General features: G+C 45.5%; 1 protein-coding gene across 1 annotated transcript in view; it reads left to right on the top strand.

The window, feature by feature from the left end:
- The first annotated feature begins 4,977 nt into the window (after positions 1-4,977).
- Positions 4,978-18,283, top strand: part of LOC130110538 (HMG box-containing protein 1-like) — a 20,783-nt gene continuing 7,477 nt past the window's right edge. The window contains exons 1-5 of the mRNA XM_056277672.1: positions 4,978-4,991; positions 14,257-14,364; positions 16,153-16,357; positions 16,702-16,828; positions 17,567-17,678. Of these exons, the coding sequence (XP_056133647.1) occupies positions 14,262-14,364; positions 16,153-16,357; positions 16,702-16,828; positions 17,567-17,678 (547 nt within the window). The 5' untranslated portion in view covers positions 4,978-4,991; positions 14,257-14,261. The remainder of the gene's footprint in view (positions 4,992-14,256; positions 14,365-16,152; positions 16,358-16,701; positions 16,829-17,566; positions 17,679-18,283) is intronic.

The following is an 18,283-nucleotide window of genomic DNA, read 5'->3' on the forward strand; positions in this document are numbered from 1 at the left end:
AACCATACGCTCATGCTCAGTGCCCCCGGCCAAGCAGACAACCATGTGACTCCATCTCCATTTAGAAAGCGTTCAGATGGAGTGTGGAGCTTCCGCGGTTTGACCAAGCGTTGAGGTACTGAAGATTTGATCTAGGAGACTCTGTGGACGCACGACGCGTCAAACCTCGAAGCGGATGATCTCCTGCTGCGGATAACAGAGTAAGGCAACAGGGCAGAAGAAAAAAAAAAAGTCTCTGATTCGAAACCTTATATTACCATCTAGTGGCTATTCCATGTAATTACACCTAAATTCTAAATTTCTAAATTTCTACTTTGTTTTTGGGTCAAATAATTTTAAGTATTATTCCTACTATACTACTAGTAGTAATAATAATAAAATTAATAACAATATTAATACTGTTGCTAATTCCAGTGTGACTACTGCTACTAGCACAATGACTACTGCTACCTACTACGACTATCAGTACTACTGTTACTACTGCTACTACTTTGTGTGTGCTTTGTATGAAGTGAAAGTACAGATAAAAAGAAGGTCATGGTAAAGAGAAAACCGACACACAGAATCAAAGATCTGAACAGGCAGATGTTCTCAGTAGAAGTCTCTCTCACCTGGGTTTGTGGTCCTGTCGCCTATGAGACACAAACCCAGGTCTTTTTCAGAGGGAGTCAAACCCCCAACATCCACCGTGGTGGGCCACAAATCCACCTAGGCACTTCATGTAGTACATGCAGTACCAGTCAAAGTCTGGACACACCTGGTTGAATTCATGCTTTTTTTTTGTACAAAATCTAGAATTCAGTGCCTATTTCTGAATATCTTTCCAAAACAATTTTAAATTAAAAAAAAATAGACATTTTGAAAATGCCCCCCCCCCCCAACAAGTTGTTTCATTTACTCCTTAAAAAGACATGCATTTTAGGGTTTATACTCCTGTCTGTGCCGCTGAGCAAGGCAGTGGAAAGAAGAGTGGGAGTTGGTCGGCGGGTGCTGCAGCTGCCCCACTGCTCCTACACAATAGGATGGGTTACATGTGGAGAACATAGTACCCACTGTAACCTGTACAATGACAACGGAAAGTGGCTTTCTTCTTCTGGCGTTCTTACGTGAAATTTAGTAAAAATAAAGACAGGTGTGTCTAAACCTTTGTACTGTACTGTTTAAGATCATGTTTGAGTCCAGTCCAAATTACCACTGAAAAATTTTTTTGAGTGCCTTTAGAAAAGACTCTCATTACTTTGTACTACTACTGTTAACACTGCCACCACTACTACTACTGCTACTGCTACTACTACTACTACTACTACTACTACTACCACACTACTACTATTAATACTATGACTAGTACTACCACCACTACTAGTACTACCATCTCTACTACTACTACTACCACCACTACTAGTACTACCACCTCTACTACTACAACTACGAACACTACTACTATTACTACTACTAGCACTACCACCACTACTACTACTACTGCTACTACCACTACCACCACGTCACTAATAATACTACTACTACTACTACTACCACCACCACCAGTACTAATACTACTGCTACTACTACTAATACTAGTACTACCACCACCACCACTACTACTAGTAGTATTACCACCACTACTACTACTAATAATGATACTCTGGTATAATTGTTCTAATGTGAACCACTGTCATCAGTATTTTATGCACACGTTAACCAGACAATACTTTAACCAGGTTATCCATTAGATTTCTCCTCGATCGTCTAGTTCAAGTATTGTTTGGTTACCATGAAAAGCTGATGACAGTGGTCATCAGCTCGGCAGGTCTTCTGAAGAGGGTAGCCCCCTGGTGAAATTCTCTGACCATTCCACACTTTCCTCTCCTCTTCCGGGCTCGGAGGCCGATCACGGTTGTGCCCTACCTGCCTTTGTTGACTGGTGCGACGGTAACTTCCTTGACTTTAACGTGTCAACAACTAAGGAACTTATCGTTAATTTAGGAGGAACAGCGATAAACCAAAGCTAGCACTGTACATGGCGAGGATGTTCAAATTGTTGACGCCTGTAAGTACTTGGGAAATGTGCTGGACTCCCATCTCAAGTTCGATGTGAACACAGATTGCGTGGACAACCAAGAATTCCCTTGCTGCGGAAGCTGAACTCCTTTAAAGTGTGTAACCCCATCTCATGTGTTTTCTACCAGTCGTTTACTGGAAGTCTTGTAACGGTTTCCTCCATTTGCTGGTTTAACGGGTGTCTGTGAAGGACAGGAGCAGGCCTAAACAGTATGGTTAAGGCCTGCTCCAAAATCGCCGGAGTCCAGCAGAGAGACTCGTGCCCCCTCTGGGAGAAACACGTGGCCCAGAAAGCGAAAGTAACGATTAAGCCATCTGACCACATCCTGTCCAGGGAATGCCCTCAGGCCGGCACTATACAGCGCCCCCTAGGAAAACAAATCGCTATACTAGGTCCTTCATTCCTTCTGCCATCAGGCTAAATGCCGAGAGTAGTCATTTTAAATAAATGCTGTATTTTGTTTTAAAGCACAATAGTTGGTTTACACCCTTTGTGGAGGAGGGATGCTGGGTATGTTGGGAGAAGGATGCTGGATATGGAGCTGCCAGGCAAGAGGAGAAGAGGAAGGCCAAGGAGGAGGTGGTGAGAGAGGACATGCAGGTGGCTGGTGTGGCAGAGGGAAGATGCGGAAGACAGGAAGAAGTGGAAACCGGTGATCTGTTGTGGCGACCCCTAACGGGAGCAGCCGGAAGTAACCGCAGCAGCAGCAGTAGCAGTAGTAGTAGTAGTAGTAGTAGTATTTGGTTTATGCCTTGTGTGTTTTTCACGTGGCTTGCGGGCCTGTACGTTCACTGAATGTTGTATTGGACTGTAACGTGCAACGCGTCTCACGATGCTTCATTTATTTATTTATTCTTTTAACTTATGGGAATTTTTGTCCTTCGCCCGGTCCTCGTGAGTCTGCATGCATGGCCACAAGACACCACACGAGGGCGCCAGTGTGCATCTCTTGCCCGTGTCTATTGTGTCTGACGTACTGCTGATTGCCTCTTGTGGGTGAGTTGTGTATGGTCTGGGTAGATTGTAACACCAAACTGCCCTTCTGGGGTAAATCAAGTTGTCTGAGTCTGAAATAGCTGAAATAACTCTCTAATTTAACCTTCTTATGGCACCACTGACACCACAGGCCCCATTTGCCAAGTCTGGAAGAATAAGTATCGTCCACTACTGTTGGGGGTCTCCAAGTCTGGAGGACGAGGTCTGTAATGGGCAGGAACCAGGCACAAAGGAAATGTTAGGTTAACTCTCGCTGTCTTTGTCACTGATTGAAAGCTAATGGATTTAATCCTCTGATATTTTAAACGTTACAAAGCTATCTGGGGACTCACAGATTCACTGGTGATAAATGGGTTTGAGCTGTAAAAGAAAACTGTCCTGTATAATGTCTCTATAATGTCCTGCCCCCTGTGTTGTCCTTACCAACAGCAAGCTGCCAGACTCAACACCGGCACACAATTATTGTTTATAGTGGCAATAGGCCTTAAGAAAAACTAGTGGTGGGTTTGCCTCGGGGGCTAGCGCGGTAGAGTGGCACCACATAAGGCCGAGTCCGTACTGCAGTGGCCTGGGTTCAAATCCGGCCTGGGCCCTTTGCTGCATGTCATGCCCTCTCTTTTGACTATCGCTGTCAAATACAGGCAGAATATGCAAAAAAAAAAAAAAATTAGAAAAATGAGTGGTAATAGGCCTGTGTGGGTGTGTATTTTTCTGATAGTGTGCGCATGTGTGCAACTGTTTGGCTAGATGGAATTGTGTAAGCGTGTGTATGTGTGTTCAGACGGATGACAAATGAAAGGGAAAAACCAACATAAAGTGTCTTAGTAAGGTGTTGGTCCACCACGAGCCTCCAGAACCGCTTCACCGCTCCTTGTCGTAGACTCTACCAGCCTCTGAGCTCTGCTAGAGGGATGGGCACCGTTCTTCCAAACGAGATTCCCTCAGTTGGTGTTTTGATGATGGTGGTGGAGAGCGCCGTCTAACACGCCGGTCCAAAATCTCCCATAGGTGTTCAACTGGGTTGAGATCAGGTGACTATGGAGGCCACAGCGCACGATTTACATCGATTTCATCCTCATCAAACCATTCAGCGACCCCCTAGTGCCCCGTGCAGGGGGGCATCGTCATCCTGGGAGAGGGCGCTCCCATCAGGATGGAAACGTCTCGTCATAGGATAAAGCTGATCCCTCAGAATAACTATGTATTGATTTGCAGTGACCCTTCCCTCTAAGGGGACTCGTGGACCCAAACCATGCCAGGAAACTGTCCCCCACAGCGTGACACAGCATAACAGACCCCCGGACCCCCTCACGGCGTCATTCAGGGTTTTCCTTTAACGTGTCACCTTCTGTGCAGTATTTAGTGCTATAGTTGTTCTTTAATGATAGCAGAGGTCCCATTATATGCAAAGCATTCCTCAATTATTTTTTTTAACCAAAACTCATAGCCAAGCCTTTGGGTCCAAACCTATTGGTGCAGTGGGTCTATAAGGGCTCGCCCTACGTGTGGGTTTGGAAGGATGAGTTTCACGGGAGTTTTACTGTTTAATGCACGCCACTGTCGCGTTGTTACCGCCATTGCCCTGGTAATGTCTAGTGGTCTGGAGGGCCATCGCAGTTAAGTTCATTCTTAACATTTGTTTAAGTGCCGCCTCATTCGCACGAGTTCATTCTTGCGTGTTCGTAACATCGTGACGGAAGTCCGCACATGCGGAGGATTTGCTCGGCTGAGTACGAAGTCAAGTCAGTACAGTTACAGTAGTTCAGTCGCGTTCGTCTGTGCAGCCTCACGTCATATTAGCCCCGCACGTCAGCTCCGTGCTGACCAATGGGAAGGAGCGATGCCCGCCGACTGACGCGACGCCCAGCCAATCGGAGCCGTCGAGGAAATCCGTTTATGTCAACCCCTCTCTCTCTCGGGCGAAGGCGACAGTTCGGTGAGTCTCGAAAGAAGTTAATTGAAATCTTGCGTAAAGTCGTTTTATTGGGAAACGGACTCGGCCGGAAGGGCTCCTGTCTGGACCCAGCGCGCGGGGGAAGGCGATTGGAATGACGGGTCTGCTTTATGGAAGATGACATTCCGGGAATGTTCACTGTTTGGGAAGTTCGCTTGCGCAAGACGAGACGAGCTTGACCCAGCCGTATCGTTTTGTTTTCATCTTCAGCCCCGTGCCGCTGCAGTCGCAAGTCCGAGTCTGGCCCGCCATGTCACGCCGTTAGGCGCCGACGCTCGTTATCGGTTTTGCACATTTCGTCGGCTTTGCGCCGTCGGAACAAAGCTTCGGCCCGACTGTGTGTTGGGAAGTGTGAACGCGCTCCCCGCCGCCGCTACTTGACAGCAGCAAGCTGCCGCGGCGCACGTCGCCGTGGGTTTTGGTCGCTTTGCTGCGTTTTACGTGTTGTTTCACAACTTCTTTCCCAATGAATCGTCGTCCGTCATTTCAATGAATGAGTCCGGAGTGCGCATGCGCGTCGCTCTAAAAGTTTATAAACAAGGCCTGCGTGGATCAGATCACATGACCGCGCAGTCGGGCTGCCCGTGGTAACTCATGGCGAAACTCCCCGAAGACCTTTAACAGAGTTAAACTTCGCAGCGTGACAACGGACGAGCGAGGCGTCAGCGGTCACGTGGAGAACGCGACACTGTTTTAAAACTGACTAAAGACACCCAATCCCACTGTCCCCCCCCTCGCACCCCCCCACCCAATCCGTGTATGGCTGAAACGCGTGAGCGGGCTGCGGGGGTACTGCAGGAGGCAGAGAAGTGCAGCGATACACCCAAACTACTCAGCATCCTGCAAACCCCAGAGCCTTAAAACCCTCGTGGCGTGTGTCAACTCTATAGCGGTCTGAACTGCTGAACCTCTCTTTGTTATTTTATTTATTTTTCCCTGGCATGCATATATATATACACTACCGTTCAAAAGTTTGGGATCACCCAAACAATTTTGTGTTTTCCATGAAAAGTCACACTTATTCACCACCATATGTTGTGAAATGAATAGAAAATAGAGTCAAGACATTGACAAGGTTAGAAATAATGATTTGTATTTGAAATAAGATTTTTTTTACATCAAACTTTGCTTTCGTCAAAGAATCCTCCATTTGCAGCAATTACAGCATTGCAGACCTTGGGCATTCTAGCTGTTAATTTGTTGAGGTAATCTGGAGAAATTGCACCCCACGCTTCCAGAAGCAGCTCCCACAAGTTGGATTGGTTGGATGGGCACTTCTTTGAGCAGATTGAGTTTCTGGAGCATCACATTTGTGGGGTCAATTAAACGCTCAAAATGGCCAGAAAAAGAGAACTTTCATCTGAAACTCGACAGTCTATTCTTGTTCTTAGAAATGAAGGCTATTCCATGCGAGAAATTGCTAAGAAATTGAAGATTTCCTACACCGGTGTGTACTACTCCCTTCAGAGGACAGCACAAACAGGCTCTAACCAGAGTAGAAAAAGAAGTGGGAGGCCGCGTTGCACAACTGAGCAAGAAGATAAGTACATTAGAGTCTCTAGTTTGAGAAACAGACGCCTCACAGGTCCCCAACTGGCATCTTCATTAAATAGTACCTGTTAGAGCCTGTTTGTGCTGTCCTCTGAAGGGAGTAGTACACACCGGTGTAGGAAATCTTCAATTTCTTAGCAATTTCTCGCATGGAATAGCCTTCATTTCTAAGAACAAGAATAGACTGTCGAGTTTCAGATGAAAGTTCTCTTTTTCTGGCCATTTTGAGCGTTTAATTGACCCCACAAATGTGATGCTCCAGAAACTCAATCTGCTCAAAGAAGTGCCCATCCAACCAATCCAACTTGTGGGAGCTGCTTCTGGAAGCGTGGGGTGCAATTTCTCCAGATTACCTCAACAAATTAACAGCTAGAATGCCAAAGGTCTGCAATGCTGTAATTGCTGCAAATGGAGGATTCTTTGACGAAAGCAAAGTTTGATGTAAAAAAAATCTTATTTCAAATACAAATCATTATTTCTAACCTTGTCAATGTCTTGACTCTATTTTCTATTCATTTCACAACATATGGTGGTGAATAAGTGTGACTTTTCATGGAAAACACGAAATTGTTTGGGTGATCCCAAACTTTTGAACGGTAGTGTATATATATATATATATATATATATATATATATATATATATATAATATAATACAAAGTAGGCAGGTGGAGAGTGCATAGTGACCTTAAATGCCTTGGATGGATGGATGGATGGATGGATGGATGTCATATCAAATTTGTTTGCAAAAACGTGTGAACGGGATTCAGACGACGCAGAGATGGATGAGCCAGCAGGGGCTGTTTCAGAAAGCAGGTTTTTTTTTGTAGACCTGAACTCTGGGTTGACTAACTCTGAGCTGCCAAACTCAAGAGTTTTCAGTTTCAGAACAGCTGATCGGAGTTCATTCAGTCAACTCCTGAGTGCGTTCACTCTGAGCTAAGCGCATGTGTGACGACTATAAAAACCCATCATCTGTGGAGCTCCCGACACAAAGATTCACCATGGCAACCGGCGAGGGCAAAATAGGTCGTCCTACTTCACCCTACTGGAGTTAGAAATATGACCGTATGCGGAATATGAGTATATCCATTTGTCCGTTATCCAAACTGCTTATCCTACTCAGGGTCGCAGGGATGGTGGAGCCTATCCCAGCAGTCATTGGGCGGGAGGTGGGGAGACACCCTGGACAGGCTGCCAGGCTAATCTCAGGGCCCAGACACACACACACACACACTTAGGGACAATTTAGTACAGCCGATTCACCTGACCTACATGTCTTTGGACTGTGGGAGGAAACCAGAGCACCCGGAGGAAACCCACACAGACACGGGGAGAACATGTAAACTCCTCACAGAGGACGACCCGGGACGACCCCCAAGGTTGGACTACCCTGGCGCTCGAACCCAGGACCTTCTTGTTGTGAGGCATCCACGCTAACCAGTGCTCCACCATGCCACCCATATATATATATATACACTCACCGGCCACTTTATTAGGCACACCTGTCATACTGCTCGTTAACGCAAATGTCTAATCAGCCAATCACATGGCAGCAACTCAATGCATTTAGGCATGTAGACATGGTCAAGACGATCTGCTGCAGTTCAAACCGAGCATCAGAATGGGGAAGAAAGGTGATTTAAGTGACTTTGAACGTGGCATGGTTGTTGGTGCCAGACGGGCTGGTCTGAGTATTTCAGAAACTGCTGATCTACTGGGATTTTCACGCACAACCGTCTCTAGGGTTTACAGAGAATGGTCCAAGAAAGAGAAAATATCCAGTGAGCGGCAGTTCTGTGGGCGAAAATGCCTTGTTGATGCCAGAGGTCAGAGGAGAATGGCCAGACTGGTTCGAGCTGATAGAAAGGCAACAGTAACTCAAATAACCACTCATTACAACCGAGGTATGCAGAAGAGCATCTCTGAACGCACAACACGTCGAACCTTGAGGCAGATGGGCTACAGCAACAGAAGACCACACCGGGTGCCACTCCTGTCAGCTAAGAACAGGAAACTGAGGCTACAATTCGCACAGGCTCACCAAAATTGGACAATAGAAGATTGGAAAAACGTTGCCTGGTCTGATGAGTCTCGATTTCTGCTGGGACATTCGGATGGTATGGTCAGAATTTGGCGTCAACAACATGAAAGCATGGATCCATCCTGCCTTGTATCAACGGTTCAGGCTGGTGGTGGTGGTGTAATGGTGTGGGGGATATTTTCTTGGCACACTTTGGGCCCCTTAGTACCAATTGAGCATCGTGTCAACGCCACAGCCTACCTGAGTATTGTTGCTGACCATGTCCATCCCTTTATGACCACAGTGTTCCCATCTTCTGATGGCTACTTCCAGCAGGATAACGCGCCATGTCATAAAGCTCGAATCATCTCAGACTGGTTTCTTGAACATGACAATGAGTTCACTGTACTGAAATGGCCTCCACAGTCGCCAGATCTCAATCCAATAGAGCACCTTTGGGATGTGGTGGACCGGGAGATTCGCATCATGGATGTGCAGCCGACAAATCTGCAGCAACTGCGTGATGCTATCATGTCAATATGGACCAAACTCTCTGAGGAATGTTTCCTGTACCTTGCTGAATCTATGCCACGAAGGATTAAGGCAGTTCTGAAGGCAAAAGGGGGTCCAACCCGGTACTAGCAAGGTGTACCTAATAAAGTGGCCAGTGAGTGTGTGTGTGTGTGTATATATATATATATATATATATATATATATACACACACACACACACGTGTGCGTGTCTAATATTTATGCAGGTGCAACCCAAAACGTACATTCGCAGCAGCTGAAGATGAAATATAGAAATATAGTTCAAACAGGTAAGGTATAATTTCATTACAAGCAGTTGTGCTGTTGTTTAGCCTTGCTTACGTAATTAAACAGCATTCAGTGGCTTCATTCAGCATGTGATATCCTTAAGCAGTTAGTGAAACTTTCTAAGCAAAAAAAGTAAAAATTTTCCGCCATCCCAACACTGCCAGTATTTAATATTTTCTGTCTGAAAGCAAAACCGAAATGCCTTTATAAATACAAGTCTCCAAATTTGTGCCTACTTGATAAGTTTAAATTTGACCTCCGTTATAGCCAATAGAAAAAAGGCTGTGGCCTGAAAAACAGGTGGGGGTCTACCAGAACCATCCCTTAGAGGCTGAAGAGATGCCCTCAGTCAACACGGTTGGCGTCCTGCTGCTGAGGGCATCTCTGGAGGAAGCTCATCTGACCCAACCACCCCCCAGGACAAAGGGCCTACATAAGAGGTTAGTCATTCAAATTAATGATATATGTTCATTCATCCTTTGCCAGTGTAGCTCAGTCATGCCCAGCCATCTTAGACACAACTTGGCACACTGATGTTCTTGTAGTGGTACAAGTCTTTGTAAATGACTGCTGGTTAGTTGTCCTTCAGACATCATAATCTATTTTAAGGTGACTCAGAGTTATATATTTGTGAATTTGTGATGTGGCCTGCACACTGTTGTCAAAATAAAATTCAAATTAGGTGTGGCACTTTCCTGGGTAAATTTATAATTTAATTGTCTAATCTTCTTCATCTTCTAGTACCAGTTACCGATGGTGTAATCTGTCTGGAGCCTTCTGCCATATCAGACCTCCATGCACTTGTAAGTACTCTTAATACCCCACAGGTTTTTTTTCATAATGGGTTAGAGTAGAACACAAACATTTTTAATTTTCATAACAGGAGGATGATGAAGACACATTGTCAGCTGCCACAGAGAGGGAAGATACAGAGAGGCCTATTGGGGTTTACAACTTGAAAATAACATCTAACAGTTGATGACAGTTTTGCATCATCCATCCATCCATCCATCCATCCATCCATCCATCCATCCATCCATCCATCCATCCATTATCTGAACCGCTTATCCTGCTCTCAGGGTCGCGGGGATGCTGGAGCCTATCCCAGCAGTCATTGGGTGGCAGGCGGAGAGACACCCTGGACAGGCCGCCAGGTCATCACAGGGCATCTTAACAGTTGATGACAGTGTTGCATCATGATACATAATAATAAAAATAATAACTATATAATAATAAAACTTGCACTTTCTTTTTCTCTAACAGAGCAATGCTGGAAATTGCAATGAGGAAGATGGTCCATCTACCTCCATGGCACAAATTTACCCCAGTAAGATGTTGTCCAACATTGGCTCATGACTTACAATGCAACTAAGTAGTCCTGGCACTGTGAAATTCAGCATAATTTTTTTAATGTTTTAACGACTGTACAAGGTGTTCTTTGAGAAACGCATTGAAAAATCTAATTTAGAAATGGTGCACATAAAGCTGCAGATTTAACAGGCAAAAATAGAAATACAATTGATTGGAACACCAGTTAAAGGTGGGTGAGGTGCCCACAGGTGGATTATTTTACTTGTTTGAGCAACATATTAACTACTGTGCTGCATTTGTACTTGTAGGAAATAAAGACTTCGTTAAAAGAAAGGCATATATTGTCTTTATTTGACCCTGGGGAGGTGATGGGTGACTCAGGAATGATGGTAGCCTACTGTGTCTCTGACTGCTCGTCCATCGCGTGCGTCAGCGGGGTGGTCAGGATCATTATCAGGATTGTTCATTGGTTGAGTTGGACATTGTTCTCCAATTGTGGCAATGTTGTGGAGGATCACACATGCCACAATAATGTCACATGCCCTTTCTGGGGTGACCCTGGGCCTACAAAGGCACTGGAACCGCGCCTTGAACCAGCATCCTCTACCCTGGCTGGTGTCCTGCAGTGAGCCAAGTTATAACGTTGCTGCAGGCCGGGCAGAGGATCAGGGTAAGGGGTCAGCAGATAGGGCTGGCAGGGGTCCCCCCTGTCCCGGAGCAGGTCACCATCGAACGCTCCTGTGATAATACAAGGATACAGTTTAACTTTTCCGTTGCAATAGGAGGAAACAAAATATTCATTATAATAGCATATAGCTATATTTATAAACTCACCATGGGCAAATCTAGTGGTCAGTGAACACTCATGAAAAATTCCCAAGTCCCGCACAGACCCAGCCCATTTTGCTTCCACGTTGCTGATGATTTGGGCTGCATCACATAATGATCTTGACAGTGCAGGACAGTAATTAGCTGCAGTAGCTGTGTCGTGAAGTAGCTTTCATTTGGAATGCTAAAGGCTACTATTTAGGCCTACCTGCACATTAATGCTGTGGAAAGACTTCCTATTCACATTATCTTCATTTACTGAAGGAGCTGTGATAGGAATATTATTGCCATCTGTGCAGCCAATCACACCCGGAAACCCTAAAATATATCAAATGAACTGATTAGTGCTTCAAGTCTCAAAGCTTCACACTGAATAAATTATTGCTTAGACTGATACCTGGGGCAGCATGGCTCAGGATGTAGAGTGGGTCGTCTAGTAATCTGAATGTTGCTGGTTCGATCTCCGGCTCCTCTAGAGAGCTTGTCGAAGTGTCCTTGAGCAAGACACTTAACCCTTAAATGCTCCTGATGAGCAGGTTGGTGCCTTGCATGGCAGCCTCCTCCATCAGTGTATGAATGTATGTGAATGGGTGAATGTGATGCATACATTGTAAAGTGCTTTGAGTGGTCGGCAGACTAGAGAAGCGCTGTATAGATGCAGTCCATTATATCTGCAATTCTGTGGTATTCTTCTTTGATGAGTCTCGTGGGTCTGATTCAGAACAGCGCCTTAAGTGTACAGTAAACATTTCAGTGCAAGAGTCACATTTCTGACAGCCTGACAGACGGTTGCCTTGGAAATATGCTCAGCGTCCATCCCAAACCGCTTACGCTGCTCTCAGGGTTGTGGGGATGCTGGAGCCTATCCCAGCAGTCATTGGGCGGCAGGCGGGAAAACACCCTGGACAGGCCGCCAGGCCATCGCAGGGCCAACACACGCAATCACACCTAGGGACAATGTAGTACGGCTGAGTCACCTGACCTACAGGTCTTTGGACTGTGGGAGGAAACCGGAGCACCCGGAGGAAACCCACGCAGACACGGGAAGAACATGCAAACTCCACACAGAAGATGACACGGGATGACCCCCAAAGGTTGGACTACCCCGGGGCTTGAACCCAGGACCTTCTTGCTGTGAGGCGACCACACTAACCATTGCACCACTGTGCCACCTATGCTCAGTGTCACTGAAAACTCCCGTTGGCAAAAAACAAAAACCGAAGTGCAGCACAAAGAACTTGTTCGAACTGAGAGCATGTCCACATATGCCCTCATATGAACGATATGAAGGCTGAGAATATTGTTCAGATAAATGACGAATTGTGCAGAAAATCGGTAATGCTCGAACAGAATCATCAGGGAATGATAAAACATCCAAGCGGGGTCTGATCACCCTCTCCTGACGGAGATTTCTGCAGAGTATTTGTGCGTCCATATCAACTGGCTCTTCAAGAAAAGGACATGTCATGTCTGACACTTACTTCAGTCTGCAGGCTTCAGCTGAAGAGGAGAAACTCGGGGTTAGTTGAAGAAAACCTGCCAGCGAGCAGGTTAGCTTCACGGAGTATGTTGCCATAGTAACTGACACAGAGTTGGCTTTGTGAAGTTTCCTTCAACTCTGTCAACTGAGTTTTCACTAAATCCGCTTTCTGAAACAGGACCCAGGCCCACAATGTAAAAATCCTGTGTATTTGCTCCACCCATATACTACTACTACTAATAATACTACTACTACTACCACTTTTGGCTGCTCCCGTTAGGGGCCGCCACAGCGGGTCATGTGTTTCCATCTATTCCTGTCCTCTGCGTCTTCCTCTGTCACGCCGGCCACTTGCATGTCCTCCCTCACCACATCCATAACCACCCATGGTCCTCCACCCATGCACTAAACCAGCTGATCTCACTGGTCTCTACCAGCAGAGTGCTGCTGATTAGAATCAGCTGGTTTAGTGCATTGGTGGTGCGAATACGCGTTAAAGACTTGTCAACTTTCTGGGCCTACTTCTTCCACTTTTGCATCTAATACAGAAAAACAAGAATAAAAAGACAATCTGATTAGAGGAAAAACAGTCGCAACCTGCCAAGAAGCTCTTCCATGATGTCACTTATAATTCAGTTGTGGGTGTGTGTGTGTGTGTGTGTATGTTCTCTTTACCGAGCAATTGGCAAACAGGACTCAAAAGGCCCATTCATTTTGCCATATAAACTGAATGAGATTGGATGAGACAAAGCTAAATCTTCATTTGTGTACTTGGAAGGACTCTCATTGTTTCACCCAGGCTGGAAAATGTGTGATTGAATTAATTTGAAACAGAGTTGCTTAAAGGGAACATATCTGATCAGAAATCCACCCCTAAAACATAAAACAACAGATTTAAGTTGACTTGTCAGTCAAGCCATTTATTTTTACAGCGTCTGCTGCTCCCTCAATATAAATCAGCTGACGAATGTGACAGCCTGTCACCACTAGAGGGAGTAATCATCATGGCACGTCCCAAACCAGTGATGTTTATTCTTTTTAACCAGTTGCCAAGCATTTGTGCAGGAGCATTTTGTGCTTTTATTTTGTAATAACAAAAAGTGCTGGTATTGACTGTGATGAGCCACCAGAACAAGATCTGAGTTAAGTCAACAAGTCGCTCAGTGCTTACACCAAACTGTGTTGTCAAGTAATGCAACTTTTTTCTTCTCCTGTCCCTTTTTCTTTTGGCTTCCAGGTGTGATGATGGAAACAGACAGGGACCAATCAGACGACTGGCTCCTTTGTGAGGAGCATCTCGTCTCTTCACCCGGCTACCCTACCAGTGATAGTTACATAGAATACGGTATGGAGGAGATCCGCGGAGGTGTTGACTGGTTCAGCTGACTTTCTATGCGAAGCTGAGAGTACTGTCGGAAGTGTCTGGGCAAAATACCAAATCTGCAGTGTAGACAGCTGTACCAAAATATACATGGCTTTGTAGACTACCAGTCTACTTTGTTACATCACACTTTTCATTTACTGTAAACACAGGAACCAACCTTTCCATCTCAAATGAGCATACTTTTCTTTTTTTTTAATTTAGTGTTTTTGTTTTTTTTAAAGAATTTGACATACCTGTGGAGGCATGGAGATGTTTAGGAGAGATGGCAGTGGAGTTTTTAACTAGGTTGTTTAACACAATCCTGGAAAGTGAGAGGATGCCTGAGGAGTGCAGGAGAAGCGTACTGGTACCGATTTTCAAGAACAAGGGTGATGTGCAGAACTGTAGCAACTACAGAGGTATAAAGTTGATCAGCCACAGCATGAAGATTTGGGAAAGAGTAATAGAAGCTATGTTAAGAGGAGAGGTGATGATCAGCGAGCAGCAGTATGGTTTCATGCCAGGAAAGAGCACCACAGATGTGATGTTTGCTTTGAGAATGTTGATGGAGAAGTATAGAGAAGGCCAGGAGGAGGTACATTGTGTCTTGTGGATTTAGAGAAAGCATACGACAGGGTGCCGAGAGAGGAGGTGTGGTATTTTATGAGGAAGTCAGGAGTGGCAGAGAAGTATGTAGGAGTGGTGCAGGATACGTATGAGGGCAGCGTGACAGTGGTGAGGTGTGCGGTTGGAATGACAGATGGGTTCAAGGTGGAGGTGGGATTACATCAAGGATCGGCTCTGAGCCCTTTCTTGTTTGCAATGGTGATGGACAGGTTGACGGACGAGATCAGGCAGGAGTCTCCGTGGACTATGATGTTTGTGAGTGACATTGTGATCTGTAGCGAGAGTAGGGTGCAGGTTGAGGAGAGCCTGGAGAGGTGGAGGAGGTATGAACTGGAGAGAAGAGGAATGAAAGTCAGTAGGAGCAAGACAGAATACCTATGTGTGAATGAGAGGGAGGACAGCTGAATGGTGAGGATGCGAGGAGTGGAGGTGATGATGGCATATGAGTTTAAATACTTGGGGTCAACTGTTCAAATGAACAGATTGTGGAAGAGAGGTGAAGAAGAGTGCAGGCTGGGTGGAGTGGGCGGAGAAGAGTGTCAGGAGTGATTTGTGACGGAAGGGAAGATTTACAAGATAGTGTTGAGACCAGCTATGCTGTATGGTTGGAGACAGTGGCACTGATAAAATAATTATATATCAGTGACTGATTTTCAGTTTTCAAATATCACAGTTATGAGGTTCTTACTCAAAATGACAGCGCAAGTTCAGTTAAACTGACTGACAGCCACAAATTCACCATCCACCAATCACAATAGCCTTGGCTGAAGGGGCGGGGCTTTTTAAGTTGGGGAAACACCAGTCTGTGCTGCTGATTGGTTCCTGTGCTTTTTCTCCTGCTGTAATGTTTGCTGGGCAGCTGCTGTTAGGCTCTGCATCTGTGGAAGATTTTGTTGAGTTTTAATAGATAGTAGTAGATTAGAAGTTGATCAATTGATCACCAAACCTAAGTGATATTGCAGTTTTGATGCAATAGAAATGATACATTTCCAAATATATTGACTGTCGTTACTGAACTTGCTAACGATGCTCTTGTTATCCATGCTTAAAGTAAACATAGTTATAATTATCTTTGTTGCAAATTATTTTACAAGACAGAGTGGGTGTCACTCCTGTTTTGTCATCTCTGCCGTCTTCTCTCAGATGACCTCCCCGAGCTGCAGGAGGTGCAGGAGGAGGAGCGGGCAGTGCCTCCTCTCTACCAGGTGGAGGTGGGAGTGTCCCACCAGGAGCGCCACGCAGGAGCGCACACACACACGGCCCCTCCAGACACACAGTGGCTCACACAGCTGGCTCATATAGCGACCGGACCCCAAAGCCCGCTGCTACAGGGGTCTGCTCACAGCAGGTGGGAGTGCTCGCACACACACACACACACACACACACACACACACACACACACACACACACACACATTCATGTACATGCTAACTTGCACACAGATAAACCCGTCCACATGCTTACATCCTCATGCATGTTCTCACAAATCCTTTTTAATGTAAGCTAGCTCAAAGAAGTCAGGCTAACTCGGAGCATACATGCATCAACTAAAAACAATAAAAAAAACCAGAATGTGACTTATCATGACTCGCTGCTCTCGATCCAGAGAAGCCGACAGTGTCAACTCATCTTTCTCAGGTATTTCTTTCAAATCTCACACTTCGATATTTGTTACGTAATTTATTTTTTCAGCTCTTCAGCTGTTCACATCACTGGAACCAGCTATAATCTCCATACCTATGCCCGGCCCCCTCCAGCCCTCTCCAGGAGCCTACCGACGCCCTCTAGAGGCAATGGCAGGGAGCACAGATGCAGCAGGGTGAGTCTGAGTGGAGCTCTGCTCTCGCCATTGTGTTTAAGGACAATTCCGTTCTACTCATAAACCTGGACCTTATTTCTTTAGTTTTTACCATGTGTGCATATCAGTTATGATCTCATTTTAGTCACCGGCTTCATTTTGGAGATATTGGACACAGAACCACCGCCGGACACAGTTTTATAACAGCGTCTTATGGGACAACTGAACGTAAATCCTAAACCCAGGGATTTTCAGGTTTTTTTTTTAAGAACTTCTTGTTTAAAGGACAGGTTTAAGATTCATGTTCAGTTGTTCCATAAGACACCGATGTAAAGCTGAGTCCAGCGGTGGTCCTGTGTCCAAAAGCTCCAAATTACAGCCGGTGAGTAATATGATGTCATCAGTATGTGACATCATTTTACTGCATGCTCAATAATCCAGGTAAGAAAATCAAAGAAAGTTGCTTCGGTTCATCTGGACACGATGTTTACTGATAGAGAAACGTTTCATTACTCATATAAGTGCTTTCACAAGAAGAGCCTAGGCCAACCTTTTCTTCTTATTTTGACGTCTTAAAAATGGTTTTCTGGCAGTCTCACGCCCGTTTAATTCAGCTTGTTTTAGGCAGACACTGACACGGTTTTCTCTGTTGATGTTGAAATCTGCACAGCTTGTAGGTGCTGTAAACCTTCAGTTCCTCTTACTAGTGAAGGTCAGTCTCTTATCCTCTGATTTTGTTGTTGTCCTGTATTGCCATAGGGGGGCAGTGGCTATCGGTCAGCAGTCTCCGTCAGATCTTCTCTGTCTGATGAAGACGACATGGGCTGGAGACACTCCTGGCCCCCCACTGCCTGGCACTGCTTCCTCAAAGGTATACACACACACACACACACACACACAGACACAGACACACACACACACACACCACGTATCTATATCTATATATATATTTTCCGGTGAGTCAAGTAAATTCTTTATGAGACAGTACAAGCCTGTTTAATGCCATAAGCAATCATCAGCTGTCAAATGGGTTCAAGGTGGAGGTGGGATTGCATCAAGGATCGGCTCTGAGCCCTTTTCTTGTTTGCAGTGGTGATGGACAAAATCAGGCAGGTGTCTCTGTGGACTATGTTGTTTGCGGGTGACATTTGTGATCTGTAGCGAGAGTAGGGTGCAGGTGGAGGAGAGCCTGGAGAGGTGGAGGTATGCACTGGAGAGAAGAGGAATGAAAGTCAATAGGAGCAAGACGGATGCATGAATGAGAGGGAGGACAGTGGAATGGTGAGGATGCAAGGAGTAGAGGTGACCAAGGGGTATGAGTTTAAATACTTGGGGTCAACTGTCCAAAGTAACGGGGAGTGCAGAAGAGGTGAAGGAGAGTGTGCAGGCAGGGTGGAGTGGGTGGAGAAGAGTGTCAGGAGTGATTTGCGACAGAAGGGTACCAGCAAGAGTTAAAGGGAAGGTTTACAAGATGGT

This window comes from Lampris incognitus, chromosome 3 (genome assembly GCF_029633865.1).
Source record: "Lampris incognitus isolate fLamInc1 chromosome 3, fLamInc1.hap2, whole genome shotgun sequence".
Classification (NCBI taxonomy): domain Eukaryota; kingdom Metazoa; phylum Chordata; class Actinopteri; order Lampriformes; family Lampridae; genus Lampris; species Lampris incognitus.